This window comes from Urocitellus parryii, chromosome 3, assembly GCF_045843805.1.
Source record: "Urocitellus parryii isolate mUroPar1 chromosome 3, mUroPar1.hap1, whole genome shotgun sequence".
In the NCBI taxonomy this organism is placed as follows: Eukaryota; Metazoa; Chordata; class Mammalia; order Rodentia; family Sciuridae; genus Urocitellus; species Urocitellus parryii.
Genome location: NC_135533.1, coordinates 87628955 through 87649139, shown reverse-complemented (window position 1 = coordinate 87649139; position 20185 = coordinate 87628955). Strand labels below are relative to the sequence as shown.

General features: G+C 40.9%; 1 protein-coding gene and 1 long non-coding RNA gene across 6 annotated transcripts in view; one reads left to right on the top strand and one right to left on the bottom strand.

Annotated features, from left to right (window-relative positions):
- Znrf2 (zinc and ring finger 2) overlaps positions 1-5424 on the bottom strand; it is a 99429-nt gene extending 94005 nt beyond the window's left edge. For all 3 annotated transcript variants that reach the window (XM_026401569.2, XM_077795990.1, XM_026401570.2), the window contains exon 1: positions 4876-5424. In XM_026401569.2, coding sequence (XP_026257354.2) covers positions 4876-5341 — 466 coding nt within the window. In that variant the 5' untranslated portion in view covers positions 5342-5424. The remainder of the gene's footprint in view (positions 1-4875) is intronic.
- Positions 4812-20185, top strand: part of LOC113191736 (uncharacterized) — a 34152-nt gene continuing 18778 nt past the window's right edge. For 2 of the 3 annotated variants that reach the window (XR_013343337.1, XR_003301930.2), the window contains exon 1: positions 4812-4897. This is a non-coding gene — a long non-coding RNA (uncharacterized LOC113191736). Of the gene's footprint in view, positions 4898-5476; positions 5564-20185 lie in introns of those variants that run through there. The other variant, XR_013343336.1, reaches the window with a different exon arrangement.

The window sequence follows — 20185 nt, the reverse complement described above, 5'->3', positions numbered from 1 at the left end:
ACTTTTCAGTATACCCTATCAAAGTCCCAGTCTTTTCGTGGATTTTTTCTTTAGTCCATAGTCCCTCTCCTCCATAAAATTTTTAAATCCTTCAAACAGTTGAAATGTTACCTTTCTCTGTGAAGCATTCTTTGACTACCCTGGCTAGAGATCCTTCACTAAATGTTTTGTTAAAAGTCCTATTACAGAACTTATAACATTGTATAATCAAAAAGGTCCTCTAAAACCCAAGGGAACATTGAGCAAGAGCAGGAAGAAGCCTTTCATGTTTATACCCATGAAACCTAAAATTCCCAGCCCCTAAAAGAGGCTCATTCACGTTTACTAATATTGTACTTACTATATGCATTATTATAACTTTTTTAAAAGTTTTTTAAAAATGAGCTTTTTAAAAAGTTAAGGCAGTTACATGTTTACTGTACTACCTAAGTCTATTAATCAGTGTGGCACACACTTTAAAGAAACTACTTTGGATTCCTACTTTCTGGTGTTTAAACCTTTGCAAAACCCCCACCCCTTGAGTGTGAACCAGACTCATAGTTCCCTTTTAACCAATGAAACCTGCAATAAAGGCCTGGTATACTGATGACATAGATATAGTACTAGCCCATCTTCCTACTCTCTCTACTTTGCTGGCTTTGAAGAAGCAAGCTTCCAAGAACCCAACTACAAGACAATTCTGCCAAACAATTGGAGGCCATCTGAAGAGATTCTTCCCCATCTGAATCTCTAGATAACGCAATCCTAGCCAACATTTCAAATGGAGTCTTGCAGAGGACTCAGCTATGCTATGCCTAGATCCTTGACCCATAGAAAGAGAAATAAACGTGTGTTGCTTTAAGCAGCTAAATCTGTAAGAAGCTGTTAATAAACATCATAGAACACAAATACAATTGGAATGTAAGACATTTCTGAACCCTTTGTTCAGATAAAGGGCTATGTTTTTTCCAATTTCTAAACATATAATGATGGAACACATGATGCAAAATTAAACACTTTAATTAAACAATGTGCTTAGGAATATTTATGTAAGAAGATAAATCTTAGAAAATACTTTGCAACATAATGTAGTTCCTACACTTCTCTTTTAACCCTTTAATAAACCCAATTTTAAGTATATCCAGTGTATGGAAGAACATTAAGGTAATTTACCTTTCAAGATGAATAAGTAATATGAAAGTGGACATTGAAATAAAAACCTACTTACTGGCTACCAAGCAAAACAATTAATTGGAGAAGAGCAGCGGACTTGCTAGAGACCAGAACTACAGTAGCCAATAAGCATCTAAGTATCTAGTATTTACAGCATGCAGTTCTAAGATTAGATAGGGTCCATGCAACTATTAACACTCCTCCCTCCAGCTCACCTTCTACCTTGCGGTCAAGGTACTTCCAAAAAATTCCCAAAGCAGAAATTTCTATGACAGAGGTCACACTTTAGCATGAAACATATTTAAAAATACATGAGATTATAAGTGAGAAACATTAACCACAAAAGTTCCTTTTCAAGACTGGCAGGGGTAGCAGTTAGAAGTGTCATTTTTCTTAGGAAGAGGCAATTCATTCCTCTTCTGCCACTCCCTATAAATGGCTTCAACTGACTAAAATAAATTTCAGAAATAGAAACCATATTAACTATGTCATCTATCCCAAATCCAAATATTTTGGCACTTGATATTGCTAAGAAGTGATGACTGAGAACAATTCAGTAATTTGAGATAATCTACACCATAAAACCTCATATCCATGTTAAAAATCAGGTGAAGTAAACCTTCTCAAAAATACAGATCTTAAGATATGTAGTTTTAAGAGAAAAACCATACTACTTTGACATGAGGAAACAGGCTTCATAAATAACAGGAGGCACCTGAATTCCAAACAGAATATTGCAAACTACAAACTCAAGACAATTAGACAGTCAAAAGCAACACTGTACTCCTGATTGATTGTCTTCAATTAATTCACTTTACATTCCCACTTCCAGTCTCAGATACATGACATAATTCCATACAATTTCTCTGGAAAAAACCTCCACTAACTGCTATATTTTTATAGTCTCATTCAACTTCCCAACCTCACTGCATTAATGAAGGCTATTTTACCACCCATGCTAATTGTTTTTATAAACATTCATGACTTAGTGGGGAAAAAAAGTAGACACAAAATAAAGTTGAACAAATCCCGAGATACCATACTAAGGTTTTTAAATATTAGACTATGCCCTTAAAAGCCAGTTTTAAAACAAAAGGGATGGGCAACATTAGTAGTAATCAAGATAGCTTCTCTTCATCTTAATAGTATTAATCTCATCAGTCCGAACAAAAAGAAAAAACTATTCCATTTTTTAAAAACTATACAGATTCTAATCATAGTTTAATGTCCAAGAACTCACTTCTAGGAAATTTCTACAAACTGAAATATCTGGATCAAGCACCTCTTTTTCAGTTCTCTAGAGAGATAATTAAATAAGAGTATATAGCCAAAATATATGTCTAAAAAAGAGTAAAACATAAAAACAGAAAACCTCCTTGTTCAATTTGGCAATTATGACAAAACTACTAACAAATGGATTTGCTACTAGACTCCTAAGATTAAAAAAAAAAAGTGACAGTTTCTCATTTTCTATAAATTACATAATAACCCACAAGAGAAAGACTATTAGCCTCATATTTTTCTTATGAGAATAATACAACTAAAATAAGTTTTATAAAACAGTTAAGAACTGTTCATTAATTTAGAAATATTCTTTTTCTCAATTTTCAGATGGAGTTCATTACATATTCCCAAAGTTAAAGGACATGCTAATATCATAATACATATAAAAATTAAGCCAATGTAAAGTGTAATCAAGTTGAATTTTTTAAATTATAAGGTTCATCATTCAGCTCCCTAAGTCTCAAAATAAGAAACATGCATCTATTGTTTTCCTCATTCCATGCACTGACAGACAAAAATCTCACTAAGACAATGCCACTAAAAAATGGGTTTTCACATAAATCTATTCCATCTGTCTCCAGAATTTAAAGTCACAGCCCTCTGTTCTGATCTTTTCATTTAAGAACAGGTATCTTCTGATACTTTTCCAGCCTTTCTCAACTGAGGTTTCTCATGTGAATCAGTAAAACACAGAAAATTGATGGTTTCCTTCAAAGTCCCAAGAATGATACATAACCAGAATCATTCTGAATACAGTCCGAGAGAAAACGTTATATTCATTGCACACATTGGATAGACAGGAGTGTTCAATTCTCTACAGAGATCTATTTGGGAAAGACTGCCCAAAGTTCCTCACACTATCCTGTCTTCCAAACCCAAATGCACTAGAACCATAAGCACATAAACCTAAAATTTAGACTTAAAAAAAATGCTTTACCTCCAACTTCCAGCAACTAGATCTTTTTCACTTGCTAATTTATTATGAATTAAAAGCATGGGTGTCAACTGTTTGCTCTGGTCTAAATGGAGGTATTAAACAAAATAAACCCATGGAGATATACTTTTTGTCAAAGTATAAGCCCTTTAAAATGCAGTAATCAATATATTAAGTAAATAATTAATTTGACAAAACCTTTTATCAAAAACAGGATTTTAAAGATGGCCCAACTGTAGGAAAACAACTGATATTTTCATTTACACAGCAAATATTATCATAAATAGATAATTAAAAAGTTACCCACTCCTTATTAAAGTGGAAAGCGGTATTAAAAAGGTGGGAAAACTAAACACGACATCTTTATTTTTAACTTATTCTAGTGTGAATGCTGATAGAAAACCAGAACAGATATATGTTCTTACTGAATATTCTATTTTACCAACTTTCCACTGAAAGTAATTACATTTATAAACACATGAGTAAAGAGGCTATAAAAATGGAGGGGAAAAGTGTTTCCCCTGTTCTTCTGTGCTCAGTTGTATCAGGAAAATTACGCAATTATATGGGAATACTTATCTTCTATGTGTTTCTTTCTTTTCATAAAGGAGGGAGGAAAGGTGGTCTTGATTCAGCATAAAACAAAGAGGCAGAATTCATTTTCCTCAGATGAAGCGCACCCTTTCTTCCATAAGCAGTTTCCTACTAATTTTTTTTTCCCCACAAGTGACTTTTCCTTAACCATAGTCAATACTGCTCTTCAAAAGAACCTAGCCAATTACTGCCCCCTTGTAGGCAAAGTTGTGATAATTTTTAAACGCTCTCCTAAAGAAACTGTTTAGGATTGTTTAAATTTCTAAATTAGGCAGGGCTGACATTAACCATTATGCAAAGTAGCAATTCACTGAGGTTAAAAAAAAAAAAAAAACACTTTCAATCAACACATGCATCCAATTAACGTATATGTGCTAGGTGAGCCCATTTAGAGACTTAAGGATCCCCGATTTTATTTAAAAGTCGGTCCAATGGAAATGATAACTTCCTTCTTTTTCAAATAATCAAACGTCCATTTGAGGCCCTCGACTTTTGGCTGCTCCCCACTCGGTCCCCAGACACAACTACATTTAGCAGAGGGTCTCCGCCTGACTTCCTGGTATTAAAAGCCACAACCACGAGGGCTGTTTCGTCAGCTTGTTTTAAAACAATACTTGCTCCATTCTCCTCACTAGGGGTGGGTGGGAAGGGAACTTTCCCTACAGAGGAGCCGCTACCACCCAGGAAAGAGTCCTCACGAGGTTTAAAAATAGAAACCAGGCGTCTGAGCGGCCCCGGCACCGCAGGGGTTAAGTGCAACTCGGGGGGCAGGACGGGCCGGGGTCGAGCCCCGAGCGCCAAGGCTGAAGGAGAAAAGGAGAAGGGTAAAAATAACCGGCGGCCGTGACCCACGTGCAGCTGCGCAAGGCAGACGGGAGGGCCGGGCGCCGAGTGCGGGGAAGGGGCCGTACCTCCAAACATGTGCGGCGAGAGGTGAGCTGGGAGGGAGCCGATCACCAGGCGCGGTCCGCCGGGGCCCCCGCCCGCCGGCCGGTCCCTGCCGCCGCCGCCGCCGCCGTCCTCGGGGCTGCTGTGCACCGAGTCCTGCGAGCCGTACGGACCGCTGCTGCTGTTGGGGATGCTGAAGGAGGACTGCGCGGCTCGGGCCCCCGACGCCACGCTCCCCACGGCCCCGCCGAGGGAGCGGCTGCGCGGGGCTGCCGGGGCCGCCGAGGCCGCCGCTGCGCCGCCCGAAGCGCTGGGCTGATGTGCACTAGGCACCTGAGCCGGAAACCTGCCCGCGGCCGCCTCCCGAGCCCCGCCGCCGCTGCCCGCGGTCCCATTGGCCCCTCCGCTGCTGCTGGAAGGTAGATCCGAGCCTGAGTACGCACGGGTACGGCCGTTAGCGGCGGCCGGGCCGCTCTGCTTGGCGCCCATGTCCGCCCTGCCCCGGGCCGGGCCCGCGCGTAGGGCCCCGAGCGCCGGGAGGGCGGGAGCGAGCGGAGGAGCGAGAGGGCAGGGCCGAGGCGCCGCGGCCGGCCCACTGGGGCCCCCGCACGTCCAGGGCCACCGCCCGGCGCCCCGAGGGGCGGTCGGCACGCGGAGCGCTTTTCTCCTCGGGGCGGCGGGCGAGGCCGGCGACCTGACTGGGCGCAGGAGGTGAGGTGAGAGGGAGGAGGGCCTGGTTCGGCGGCGGCGGGCGCCGCTCGCTGGATCCGGCGCAGGAGGTGGCTCAGGTGGCGGTGCGGCGGCCGCTGGTTTCGGTTCTGGTGCGCCACGACGGGCCGCTGCCGCTCTCTGCCACCGCGCTCTGCGCCCCCGGCACCGCCTCCTCCCGGGCGGTCGCCGCTACAGCCGCCATCCTCCAGCTCCCACGGCGGCTCGCGGGTGAGTGGGAGGCGCCCGCCCAGACTCCGCCGGGGCCACCTTCCCTCCTCCCCCAGCTACCCAGCTGTTATTAACCGAGAAAGAGGAAAAACGGGTGGCGCGTGAAAGGAGGAGGGAGAAGGGGCGGCGCGCGCTTCCCGGCAACCGTCGCCTCGTTCCCCCCCAGAGAAGGAGGGGCCGCACGGCGTCTGGGCCGCGGCGGTGGGGGCGCCCGGGAGGGGAGGAGGTTCCCGGGCCTCACACCGGAAGGCGGAGGAGCAGCGGGGCCTCGGGCTGCGGCCAAGCTCGTGTGTTTGGGTCGCGCGCGGTGGCCCCGCCCCCGCCCCTCGTACCGTCCAGTGGATTGGCTCGCGCCTTCCTGGCCCCGCCTCCTGTGCCAAGGCCTGCCCGTCCCAGCTCCGCCTAGCCAAGGTACAGCGGTGTGGTAGGTGCTGCCACCCTCGGACTCCGTGATGGACGGGTCATTGGCACCGCCCTCCAGGCCAGGGCGCGCCCCCTCCTCTACAGAGGGCCTCATCCCTATTGGAGGAAGGGATCCCCTCAGGGCGCCAATCAAAAGACGGTCCCTCCTCCCGCACGTGGTCCTTGGTCGTTGGAGAATAGTGTCCCCTTCACCTTTAGCTGGTTGAATGGCTGTGTCTTGTGTCCGAGTCCATTCGGTTTGGGGGGGGTGTTACTCTGAATTTTTTAAAAAATTTAAAAGTCAGAAGCTCAACAATGCTGCTGATAAAAGAGAAGATTGAAAACAAAAGAAAGAACTGAGAAGGCTAAAGCCAGTCTGGTCTGAATTTGACTTATCTGTGAAGGACTTAACCCGGAGGAAACGCAAAATTGGAAGAAGTATGGATAATCCAGCCTGACCTTCAGTGGTAGGGTGAAAATTGAGATACAAAAGAAGCTGCACCGAATTTGAGAACTAGTACCTAGGCCCAGCATGAAACAAAGATTATGTATAGAGAGCAAGTAATTTTACCTTTTTGGACTTTAGCATCCTTACCTGGAATGTTTGTTTTAAATCCCCTGGTCACCTGCAGCTTTAAAATCCTACAGTTACTCTCAAATGAAATTCAATAACATTCTCATTGCATTCCTAGTGATGACATAATATCTTGATGCAGAGTAGTCTAAATAGAGGACAGCCCTTTCCTTACCCTCCCATTTTGAAAATGCTTGAGGTGTTCTGTATGTGAAAATAATAGCAAATGGTATTTTTGTGCAAACTATAAAAATAAATATCCTTGTTTTTTTTCCTTTTCATATTTGCAATAAGTCATTTATGTAGTGATTTTCATCACTTTTTCAAAGGGTATAAAAATTAAATTTTTAAACATCTACTGGGGAGGTTGAGGCAGGGGAATACCACTTATGGCCAGGAATTAGAGCCCATCTTGGGCAGCATATGGAGACTTCATCTTTAAAAAAAAAAAAAGAAAAGAAAAGAAATATGTGTGGGTGTGTGTATATATATTGCATATGATATGTTTGTATATACATAAATATATATATTTACACACATATAAACAAAGCTACTCAAAGCTTTTTATGTTAAGATGTATTCATCATTTTTACTTTTTCATAAAGATGTTTCCCTTCACCCCAATCCCCTCCTTACAAACATACGTCAATATTCCAACTCATTGCTATATAACTCCTTCACATCATTAATCATGTTATTGTTAAACGTCTTGTTGCTAAGCAGTGGCTAGATAAATTGATGTCTGTACCCCCGCCCCAACACACACACACACACACACACAACACAACACAACACAGTACCCGGCACCTATGACAGTACAGTAAATGTTCAGTAAATGAATGCATGAGTGACTGACTATATCCATCTTCACCAGTCCTACTAAAATGATTTGAAAGGTCACTCGTGAATTTCACCATGTTCTTATTCTCCTTAACATCTCCCATGTGGTGGGCTCACCTCCTATCTCCTCTCTGGATGGAACTTTTTATTTTTCCCATAAAGATTCTGGAGTATAAAACTTTGGCCTTCTCTGTTTTTTCCTTGGCCCTCTTTCCTTGCTTTTCAACCATCTTAGCTCTCTCTCCAAGTACTAATCCACATAAAAATGACAGTATGTTTTATAGTCAACCCAGCAGTTCTAACTTCACTTAGAATTTGTAGCTTCTTTATCATACCCTACCAGTTCTTCAAAAATTTAAAGTACCCGTGAATATACACATATATGTAGAAATGAAACAAATGCTATACTACTCCTGCTACTTGGGATTCACTACCTTTTCTATTCTGTTTTGTTTCACTTTTGTAAAATGCTAGTCACTGCCTGAATTGATTGCTCAACCCACTAATGGATTGTAATCTGCAATTTGACAAATGATGGTCTAAATCAGTGCTTTGCAAACTTTAGTGCACAAAAGAATCATCTGGAGACTTTGTTCAACAGACTTTTGGACCCCATCCTCATTGATTCTCATTATGTAGCTAAGGGTTGAGCCTCGAGAATTTGCTTCTTACCAGGCTGCTTTGATGCTGGTACTTCCATCAGATCCTGGGCCATCTTTGGAGAAGCACTAGTCTAATGATGTTTTCCTATACATAGTCAGAACTGTTGTTTCAATGTCTCAGTGATGCTTTAAGGAGACCAGAGCCCTAACTCTGTAAAATTTCTAATATTCGAAGCTTCATTTTTTTCTCAGTGCTGAGAGTCTTACTTGGGGCTTCATGCTTGCTAGGCAAAGGCTTTACTACTGAGCTACATCCCAAGCCCTGAAACTTTTTTATATACTGTATATTCTCCCTCTTCACGTGGTCAAATGATGGTATTTTGATTAAAGCTATTGAGGTTTAAAATTAGTTTGAACATATTGTTAAGGCACTTCATTTGACAAAATTACTAGCCAGAGACCCCACTGAAACAGGTGTGCTAGTTGTATGCTTATCAATAAAAATAATAACTGAACCTAAGTGAACAGTGTGTTGTTACCTAGCTTGAATTTCAGATGAAGTAAGCCTCTTTACTTGGACGCTTTTTCTCTTTTGTGCTCATTTTTCTTTTCTTGCCCTTGTTCTAAAGCTATGTCAGATCAGATCTTTGAGGTATGGGACAGCAGATTTGCATAAGGCAGAAGACCTGTGGCACCACTTAGACCGGGGCTACACCTCCCAAAGCAGCAGACCTGCTGCCAGTAGCATTAAAATTGCACTAAAATTGTCATTGTTCCACTTTTTTACTCAGTATAGCTTTTAATTCAAATTTTTTATTATTATTATTACAGTGCTGGAGATTGAACCCAGGAGTGCAGTACCACTGAACTACACCCCCAGTTCCTTTGTATTTTAAATTTTGATACAGGGTCTGGCTAATTTGCCCAGGATGGCCTCAAACATGTGATCCTCCTGACTCAACCTCCTGAGTAGCTAGGATTACAGGTGGGAGCCACCACACCTGACTCATTATAGTTTTTAAAAGATGGCCATGGTTTTGCCCTTTTTAAAAAAAAAAAAAAATGTTCATACACTATCTGCTCTATCAAAATAGGACTAGATATATAATTAACTTATCTTTAAACAGGGTTTTTTCCTATTATATTTTTAACTGGGCCATGTAAACATAAAAATTTATCTTCATACCATCTACAAAAAACACTGTTCATGGTTTGGAGTTGTGGCTCAGCAGTAGAGCTCTAGCCTAGGGTGTATGAGGCCCTGGGTTCTATCCTCAACACCACATAAACATAAATAAAATAAAGGTATTGTGTCCAACTACAACTAAAAAATATTTTAAAAAACACTGTTCAAGGGCTGGGTAAAGCAGTGGTAAAGCACTTGCTTCACATGCATGAGGTCCTGGGTTTGATCCTCAGCCCCACATTAAAAATAAGTAAGTAAAGATGTGAATAAAATAAAAAAGAAAATATTGTTCAAGATTTTAGTGGTACCAGGTACAGTACAACTTGGGAGGCTGAAGAAGGAGTATCAAGAGTTCAAAACCAGCCTCAGTGACTTAGCAAGTCCCTAAGCAACTTACTGAGACCTTTTCTCTAAATAAAATACAAAAAAAAGGGATGAGAATGTAGCTTAGTGCCCCTGGATCCAATCCCCAGTATAAAAAATAAAAAGATTTTAATGGTGATTAGAAACATCTTAAATTCTAAAACCAAAATTAGAGTACTTAGGAATCACATTGTTGTTTACTATTTCTGAGCACATCAATAGCTTATATAATGTTTTTAACAAACTTTTGTCCTCCCTTCCCTGTACCTTCATTGGTTGTTTAATAAGATGCAAGGGACAGGAACCAATCATGACAGGATTATAAGCAAACACCATGAAATAGGGGCGTTGAAGCCGGATTTAGGCATTGGTTCTGTTCTGGCTAAGGGATTTGGGGCAAGCAACTTAACCTGGCTCAACCTGTTTCTTGTACAGAACACACATGATCTTGATACCAGTCTCTGAGTGGTTGTGAGTCTCAAAAGATTCAGTATCTATTTGAGAATACTCATAAATGTATTAATAGGTAAACAATGTCATCCTAGCAGGGTGTAATAATTTGCATAATGCCCAGAGCAGGTTGTGACACTGTACAGTTTAAAATACACTTACTATGAGGGCTGAGGATGTAGCTCACCGGTAGAAGCACTTGCCTAGCATGTGCAAGGCCCTGGGTTCAATGCCTAGTAATATATATATGTATACTACACACATGCATATGTATACATATAAATTACACAAAATAGCAAAATCAAACTCTACTGTCATGTATATCTAAAAAGAACAAATAAAAAATACTAAAATAAGTCCCAGTATATGCATGCCAATGGGTATGTGTTTTTATATATATGTATATATACATATATACACACACATATGTGCGCATGTGTGTGCACATGCATGGGCCATAAATTGGGGCCCTTAAGGACTTACAGGTAATACTTGCATAGTAGTTTTTTACTAATAAGAATGTACATCACTTTACATTATAATAATAATGACAATTCTGTTTTTCTCCTACAGAATGGATAGATGTATATATAGAGATGAAATTTGAAAAGAAATTGTCATTAAGAGACCAGAGTAGCTATTTGAAATTTTAATATTTAAAGCTTTTACTTTAAACTTATTTTTCCCCCCATGGGGGTAGTTAACACTTTGACTAAGGAATTTTTGGTGTCCAAAATAGGTTTAAATGTGTCACAGAAATGTTTCATATTTATCAGTTGATGACCAAAGCCCTGTTTATGTTTAATGTTGATTCTGGAATTATTTTCCTTCAAACAGCAACTGAGACATAATATCAGCAGATGTTCATAAAAAATAATTCTTTGGGGGCACAGTGGTACACACCTGTAATCCCAGCTATTTGGGAAACTGAGGCAGTAAGATATCAAGTTTGAGGCCAGGCTAGGCAACTTGGTGAAACCCCGTCTCAAGCAATAAAGAGGGTTGGGGATATAGCTTAATGATAGAGGGCTTCTGGGTTCAAACCAGAGTATTGTCAAAATAAGAAAAAAAAAACCTTAATTATTCTTTATCAAAATAGTTGGAGTATTAATAAGAGATTAAATATTTATATTATCTTTCATTCTCAATTCATTCAGTTTAGCTAGTAATTTTAAAAAAATCTTTAAAAGCCCTTATTTTAAAACTCATAATACAAAACAACCACAATCCGTGATGTTTTTCCTGCTTTTTAAAGAAATTCTCTTAAATTCCATAAATAACATGGTGTTGTAAAAAGAATCCCAGTCCTTTATTGGGGCATGCTGTTGATAAGACATATAGTTTAGTGGAAAGATGTGTCATGGGTCAATACCAAGGGGATTTTCCCAGCCTACAGAAGTGAAAACTAGCATGGAGAAAAAATAGCTCCCTGCTACATAATGCATGTGGTCCCTCCTCCAGTGCATATGCACTCTTTCCCAGCCTCCTGTCTCTTGCTTAACCCACTATGGTTATACATGAATGATTAAAGAATTAGAGGACATTTTCCCTTACCACCTTCTCCCTCAAGGGTAGCCAAAAGCTTCAATAAAGGCAAGCCCCATATTTTAGGCCTAGATTGCATAAGCCTCCCAAATACAGGAACTCTGTTTCTGCTTTATTTTTAACTCGCCGTAGTGTCTCCTTCTAGAGAGCTCTAAGACAATTTGCAGGCAGAAGTCTTTAACTACTATAGATCACAAGGGGCAGGCAGCAGTGATGAATTCATGCCATGATTTACTATTGACTTAGCCAACTGCCATTCTCACATTAAATTTGTGTGTCAAGTTGTTTGTCTCCTATATATTTCAACCAGGGCCATCTATACCTTAGGTGACTGATTTCCTTTGAGTGACTACTGAATGGTCTCAGCCACCAAGGTAAGCCAGGTGGGAACCGGTAAGGTCATAAATGCAGGATTAATTTTTTCCCAGGAACAAGAAAGAAAATAGTGCACTGGTTAACTTACCCAACTTCTATTTCCCAGAAGCTAGCTGGGGCTCTGGCTGAACCTCAGGGATTAACTGTCTAAACTGGATAGGGTTTGGAACATAGCCCTGAGCTCGGTCATCCCTGGTGTATGGAAACATCAGGATACATTAGGACCCATACTGGAGATGTCTTCATTCCTTAAACAAATAGCCTGTGCATCTCTAATGTGCTTGGCACTGGTGTTGCAGAGTTAAACCAAGTGAGGTCCCTGCCTTTTACCTTTCGCTTCTAGTGAGGGGGCCTAAGCATAGATAAAGAAGTGATTTAGAGTGCAGCATGCTAAATGCATATTGGAGCCACGCAAAGCAATGGGGGTTGGGTGAAGGACAAAGATGATCCTGGAAGTAACACTGAGCCATTTTGAGAGGGAGTTGACTGACAGTAGGCATTCCCAGCTGAGGGAACCTAGAAAAAGGAAGAGCATCTGAAGAATTGCAAGCAGTTCATGCTAGCTGGAATAAAAGAGTAGGAGGTGAGGCAACTGGCTGGAAAAGTAGGTTGGGGCCTTGTCTAACCAGCTCACTGTGCTGGCTACAGACTGGAATGGATCCAAAAGGCAAATGGGTAGTAACAGAGCAGTAACATGACTATATTTATGGTTTGGAAGGAGAGCTCAGGCAGTATTTTGGGGATTGGATTGATGGGAAAAGAAAAAAGCACAGTGAAGGGAAAGACTTGTTAGGAGGTTGATGTAGTCATCCAGGGAGGAAGGAAAGAAAACTGGATTAGAGCAGCTGTAGGGCAGTTAAGCCCTTGAGAGACAGACTTGGCAGGCCTTAGATACTGCCACATGACCAAGAAGGAAGAGGCTAGGGTGGTACTGGCACTAGGGAGGGATATGAAGAGATTGAGCACAATTGAGAAGGGGGAAGTTGAGTTGAGCCTTATGTAAATGGAAGGAAACTAGCCTGTAGGTTTTGGGGTTAAGTTCTGCTGGCCCCGCCTGGGGATCCACATAGGCTGCTGGGCCTATCTTTTTGAGCACTAAATTTCATTGAATTCAGTGCTTCTCCATGCAGGAATCATGGGTCCTGCTCTCTGCATGTGCTTTCCCTGTGCCTACACAGTGATAATCCTAGGACAGATATCCTCAAAATAAGGGTCACAAGGCAGCAGTGGAATTAGTGCTCAGTCAAGTTGGAAGGTAACCAAATAGTAATATTGGGTGTGGCAAATTTAATTTTCTTCATTTTTAACATTCCATAAGCAAAGGAAATTTAGGCCTTGTTATTTTCCAACACAGTCTACTATATAAACAGCAGTTGTCTATGGCACTGAGTCAGCCTATTAAAAAGTTCATCACCTGAAAAATTGCATCATATGTTATTTTTAAAATATTGATGTGCTAGAAAAATGCCCACCCCAAGATGTTCATGTCCTCATCGCTGGAATCTATGAATATGTTGCCTTATATGGCAGGAAGGACTTTGCAGTATAAATAAATTAAGGATCTTGAGATAGGGATATTATCCTTGTCCAATGTAATTACAAAAGTACAAGGTTCTTCATAAGTAAAATTGGGGGGGGGGGTGTTAGGAGTGGCAAGGTCAGAGTGATACAAAGAAAGATTCAATCCACCATTGTTGGTTTCGAAGACTAAAGGGGCCATGAGCCAAGGAATGCAGGTGGCCTCTAGAAGCTACAAAAGGCAAGGAAATGGATTCTCTTCAAGTGCCTCCAGGTGGACACAGCCCTGCCAACTTCTCAATTTTAGCCCAGTGAACCCCATTTGGGACTTCTAACCTCAAGAACCAAAAGATGCATTTCTGTTGTTTTAAGGCACTAATAAGTTCATGATAATGTTACATCAGCAACAGGAAACTAATGACTAGTCTTTATGATTTCAGAAATCCCCAGATTAAAACTCTTAAAAAACAAAACAAAAAAAAATCAGTCGATGCAGTGCTGCATGCCTATAATCTAGCTACTCAAAAGAGGCTTGGGGCAGGAGGATGGCAAGTGTAAGACTAGCCTCAGCAATTTAGCAAGGCCTAAGAAAATCAGTGAGACCTTGTCTTAAAAATTAAAAAAAAAAAAACTGAGGGCTGGGGATGTGGCTGGGTGGTTAAGCACCCCTGGGTAAAAACCCCCAGTGTGAAATAAATAAATAAAAATAAATCAGTAAACAGAGCCACTAAATCCTTATTTGGTTATTCATATATATTTTGTTTCAGCTTCCTGCTCCCACTGTGATGCAGGGTTGCGTGGGATGCCAGGATTTCCTCAAGTGGGGCCTACAGGTATATGGCATTTAAGGTACTAAGTGGAACTTTCCATCACCTGCCTGGGAACATCCTTGCAAGATCCTTCCAAATGCAAGCATTGAGATAAGAAGGTCACAGTGTTAAAAAAGAACAACTTTGGTTCAGGTGTTCTGTCTGTGCTTTTAAATACTCTGGAAAGTCGAAAGATGTAAGTAGACAAAATATTTGGTGAAATTACTGTTCTAAAAATAGCCCTATGTTGGCCAGGACTTCTGGAAGGGTGATGTCTTCTACATCTCCTCCTGCTAAGGCAAAAAGGTGGCAGTTGGGAAAGTCCACACTGACATCTAGTGATACAAAACTGCACTGCCAAGGGCTCCAAAGGAAATAGTTTGCATCAGTGGACTCCTGGATCTTGCTTCACCTATTACCCCGCAAGAGGGCTCAGGACTCGGTGCCCCTTTCCTGGTTGGGGTGAAGCAGTCAGGGCTTCACTATATTGGGCTGTTTAAAAGTTTTGCCTCTTAGTGTTTTTTTTTTTTGATGTTCTGCATACAAAAGCTAAAGATTTCACTTCTAAAAGCCTCTTTGTGCTTCTGGTGGCAAGACCTGTTTAATGCCATTATGTTTTCTATCGTGTTCTCAGTGATGTCCTAAGCAAGGAATAACCTATGTCCAAGGATGGGACCTGTGCAGCAGGATCTTGCCTTCTTTGCCCTGAGAACTTTGTCTGCATTTGATTTTCAGCAACTCTGAAGCCCAAAGCACAGAAGAAATGACAAACAAGGCCCCTTCAATTTTTTTCCATGCATAGGTGAAAATAAATCAAGAGAGAGAAGGTTTTTATTTTCTTACTTAACCGGGGCAAAATTAGAAGAAGAGTATATTTTGAAGGCTATTGTAGTAGCAACCAGATTAAAAATACTGATGAGGGGTTACACAGCAATGTGAATGCACTTAATGCCACTGAATGGAACAATTAAAACTGGTTAAAATGGCAAATATTATGTTATACATATTTTATCACAATTTTAAAATGTGATGAAGGGCTGAACAGTAACAGTTCCAGTATGAATAAAGGGCTGAAGAGTGGCAGTCCAGTATTGATCAAATGATTGCAGATCCATTTTCATATCATTCTCATAAGCACACTGTGCAGATGAACAAATACTAAATTCTTGAGAATACTAATGCCAAAAATACTCCTACAACCTCCTCATTGAAACAAACAAACCTAAACATTATGAAAGAATCAGGTTTTACAAGGAAATGTGGTTTTACTTTCATACAGTAGAACATTTTTTTCATGATCTGTAAATATCAAAAGCTTCAAGCAAATCATACAGATGGGAAAATAAAATGTGCTACACTAAAACACACAGATTTAGCAGGAAAAGGGCAAAAACAAAAAAGTTCTAAGAGGCATCACTGATTCAGTTTTGACTGTTAAAATTGTATGAGAGAGGCACAAATATTTCCAGAATTCAGTTGTTTCTGCGAGGCAAGTATAAAAGAGTAAGATAAATAACGTTAAGAAAGCAGCTCCAGACATGACTTGTGCAAAGAACAAATCCAAGGGTTTGGGAATGATGATTGGTGACGGTTCAGAGTTTGTAATAAATTGAAGTTGTGATTCAGTGAAATACTAGGGAGGCATTAGAAGAGATCTAGGATTTATTTCTTCCATTAAAAATAATATTTCAATAAAATATTCTCTGGTACATCTTTTAACTGGTGGCATAGTACTAACAGATCTTTCTCTGTTTTCTTCGACCCTCCCATATCAATTACTATCAATTACTGACTAAAGAAGTGAAAAGTCCTGTCAAGACCACTGTTGATTAGGAGAATGACAGCTACAATTAGGATTTCATTTTAATACAGCATGCTTTTTATACTGAATTAAATGTCACCATAAATTTATTTGTTGATAATAGCTCATGAGTTTCAGCAGCAGAAGAGTTTCTTTTGGAGCTCACAAAGAAACTTAGAATGTACAATATGAAAATATAAAAAGAAAGCTGAATGTGGTGCCATGCACCTGTCATCTCAGCTCCTAGGAAGGCTGAAGCAGGAGGATCGCTTGAACACAGGAGTTCACCACCAGTCTGGGCAACATAGCCAGACTCCAGCTCAAAAAATAAAAATAAAAAGCCCCACCATGCAGAATATTGACTTAGCTTGACATCCACGGGCTTCAAAGAAACAAGAGTTTCTAATCAGAAAATACAATTTGCCTAATGACTCTTAAAAAGAGTTTCTTAGAAAGCCAGGCTAACTTCTATAGTATTTTTTTAAACCCAGTCATCCTGCAGAGGGAAAAAAAAGAAGCAAGTGTCTATGGCCTTCAATGCATAGCATTAGAATCCACAGCCAAATGGTGATGGTTTGATAAACCAAATAATAGAAACTGCTTTGTTTTTCATATTTAGTGTAATCTAGTTAATGGTTTGTGTATAATTTTCTAGACTACTTAATGGATTTTTTATGACTTAAAATAATTATCTTCCATGCAAGGCATAGCATAAAGAATCTAAATTTCCTCCTTTGAAGGGTGAACCTCAGGAACAGGTTTATATCTATTAGAGCAGCAATTCCAGACACTGGTCTACAGTCTGTAAGGAAGTAAGTGTTCCTGGTGAAATAAGACAAATCAGGACAGTGTGGTAGCTGCTTAGTTATATATAAAAAGTTAGATGTATTCAAGGTACAAGATTATCTTTAAGAGTATATCCTTCCTACTCTTATGATAGTTCTAGATGGCAATCAATTTGGGAGAAAGATTAGCGTTTTTGTTTATTTTTCCCCCCATTTTATTTTTTTTTAATTTGAAACAAAAAAAATTGGCACCCTGATATTGATTGGTTCCTGAACTTTTGAATTTGTATTGAATTGTGACACCATTACTCAAGAAAGGAATATTTCTCACCTTTATTTTTCCTGGTTGCCCCCCACTCTGGAGTGATAGGACACACCCATCAATCAAAATCTTAAGGAAGCTTGTTGTCAGCTGGAATTTAGGCTCTTAAAGTGACAGAATGTTTCAGAATGGCTCATCAGAGATACCAGGCAACAGCCCCAGATCATTCTAATGGGGACCTTTCCTCTCCAGTGGCTCTGCCACCTTCCTAAGGGGAAAAAAATTTTGAGAATTCTTACTCAGAAGTAATGATATATCCAGGATATTTTTTAAATATATTTTTTTGGTTTTTGGTGGACACAACATCTTTATTTTATTTTTATGTGGTGCTGAGGATCGAACCCAGTGCCCTGTGCATGCCAGGCAAGCATGCTACCTCTTGAGCCACATCCCCAGCCCTATCCAGGATATTTTAATGAGACTATAAAATACCTGAATACCTCATTTATTAATCCACTATCTCAACCTCTCTCCAGGGCTGTGTGATAACTTTCCACAAAGATGAGCAGGACTTCTAGGGTAAGCAAGTCCTGAAAAATCCAACAACTAGAGCCACACAGGTCTCCTTTATCTCTAACACCAATCCTTCACACTAAATGTGAAACTTTCTTTATGCTATAAACTTTATGCCATAAACTTTCTTTATGTTATTCTGGGTAGTTTCCTCAAGGAAGAATTGAAGAGATAAGGTCAAGGTTATGACTAGTATATTTTTCTCTCATGACAGAGAATAGTTTTTGTTTGTTTTTTGTGGTGCTAGGGATCTAACATAAGGCCTCAAGCATGATAGGCAGGCGCTCTACCATGAAACTGCATCCCTACCCCAAGATAATAGTTCTGAAAGACAACAAAATATCAAAGTGCATGCTATTTGGTCAACGTAAACCTTGTTTGAAAAAAAATAGAAAATTATGAGATTCATTAAATGATCTCTATAACCCATTATGGCTAAAAATTCTTTTTTTTCCCCACTTGTTACTGGGGATTGAACCCAAGGTGCTTAACCACTGAGCCACATTCCTAGCCCTTTTCATGTTTCATTTTAAGACAGGGTTTTGCTGAGTTGCTTAGGGCCTTGCTAATTTGCTGAGGCTTGGCTTTGAACTCTTAATTCTCCTGCCTCAGCCTCCCGAGGCACTGGGATTACAGACATGTGCCTCTTGTACCCAGCTACAGCTGAAAATTCCATAAGCCCCACTTGTCAGCATGGAACTCTCCCTTCACCCATGCTAGCTCACTGTTCCCCTCTACAAATCCCAGAGCTTCTCTTTGTCTTTGAGCCTGACACTTAACATGGTATCCTCCAAACAATCTGCCTTGACGCCTTCAGGCAGATTGAATGTCCAGCCTTCCTCTGGGCTCCCCTGGCCCCTGAGATAATATTTCACTGAGTACTCATTATACTATATGGCAATTGTTTGTTTGTCCCCAGAAATGGTGCCTGTACTTGAGTGCTGTTGGTGGCACATAAGAGAGGAAGGAGGGAGGGAAGAGGAAGCAACAGCTGTGTTTAACCATCTGCCAGATCTCAGAATCTTTTCCTGCTCCTGCCCGCCACAGGCCGTGGACTGTGGAGATGGATGACAGGGAATGGAAGACTCCTCTCACTCAATTTCAACACGTTACTCTTCAACAGCATGGCTTGTTTTTATTACCCTATTGAGTTCACACGGGTAGGTTTTGGCAGCAGCAATTATTCTCCTTATTACTCTACAGATGAAGAAGAAATAGACTTGGCTCTGACATGTTGGATTTTCTCAAGCAAGTCCCATATGGAAGATAAAAGCTCTTAATTCTAATCAGAGCCAGCTGAAATACACTTGGCTCCCTACTTCTTTAAAGCTTCTCTTTCCAAATGCTTTGAGGACATGCCAGGAGTTGTGCCAGATTCAACAGAGGTTTGGACAAATTGCTACAGGATCACTGGGAAGGGGTGACTTCTGGACAGATGTGGAGGGGAGCAGACATGATAAGCTATTTCACAGAAGAGGTCCTAGTTTGGCTCAGGGGTGAAAAGTAAGGAGTTGACAAGTGGGAAATTGGGAAGAGAATGGCATGGACAGGGACAGGGGTTGGGAATAGCTTGGCATGTTAGAAATGACAGGTGGGCAGATGGAGCTAGAAAGTTAGCTTGAGGCCAGATTTTAAGCCAAGCCAGGCTTTGGATTTTATCCCATTAGCCATGGTAGGATGACCACATAATTCATCACCCTAATGCGCCCCCTTCAAGAGTAAATAGGCAGGCTTACCGGGTAGAATGACGGCACACACAGAAGAAGATAGCCCTGTTCCAGACCAGGAGGACGTACAATCACTCAAGCTTTGGGAACTGTAAGGCCTGACCTTGATCAGATCTGTGTATTGTAAAGGGAATGCTGGCAGCCATGTGGATTGGAAAGGAGAGGAGGTGCCTTCAGTGAGGAAGAGAGCTAGGAAGGCAGGGTAATGAAGAGGAGAGACATGAAGGAATAGTTATGTCAAATATAAGATGAATTAAACATGGAGATGGCAGCAGGGGTGGGAGGGGTTAATAGGGACTCAGCATTTCCAGACTGGAACAAGAAAAGAAAAGCAAGTCTTGAGGAAACAGTTTGTACAGTTTGAGGCATGGTGATATAAGAGGACAAATAGATGAGGATGGTGGGAACACGGATTCAGAGAATAATTTTAGGGCTGGGATCATCACTCAGTGGTAGGGCACTTGCCTCACATGTGTGAGGCACTGAGTTCCATTCTTAGCACTGCATATAAATAAATGAATAAAATAAAGTTCCATCAACAACTAAAAAAAAAAAAAGAATTCTATAAAATGAGCCCACTAT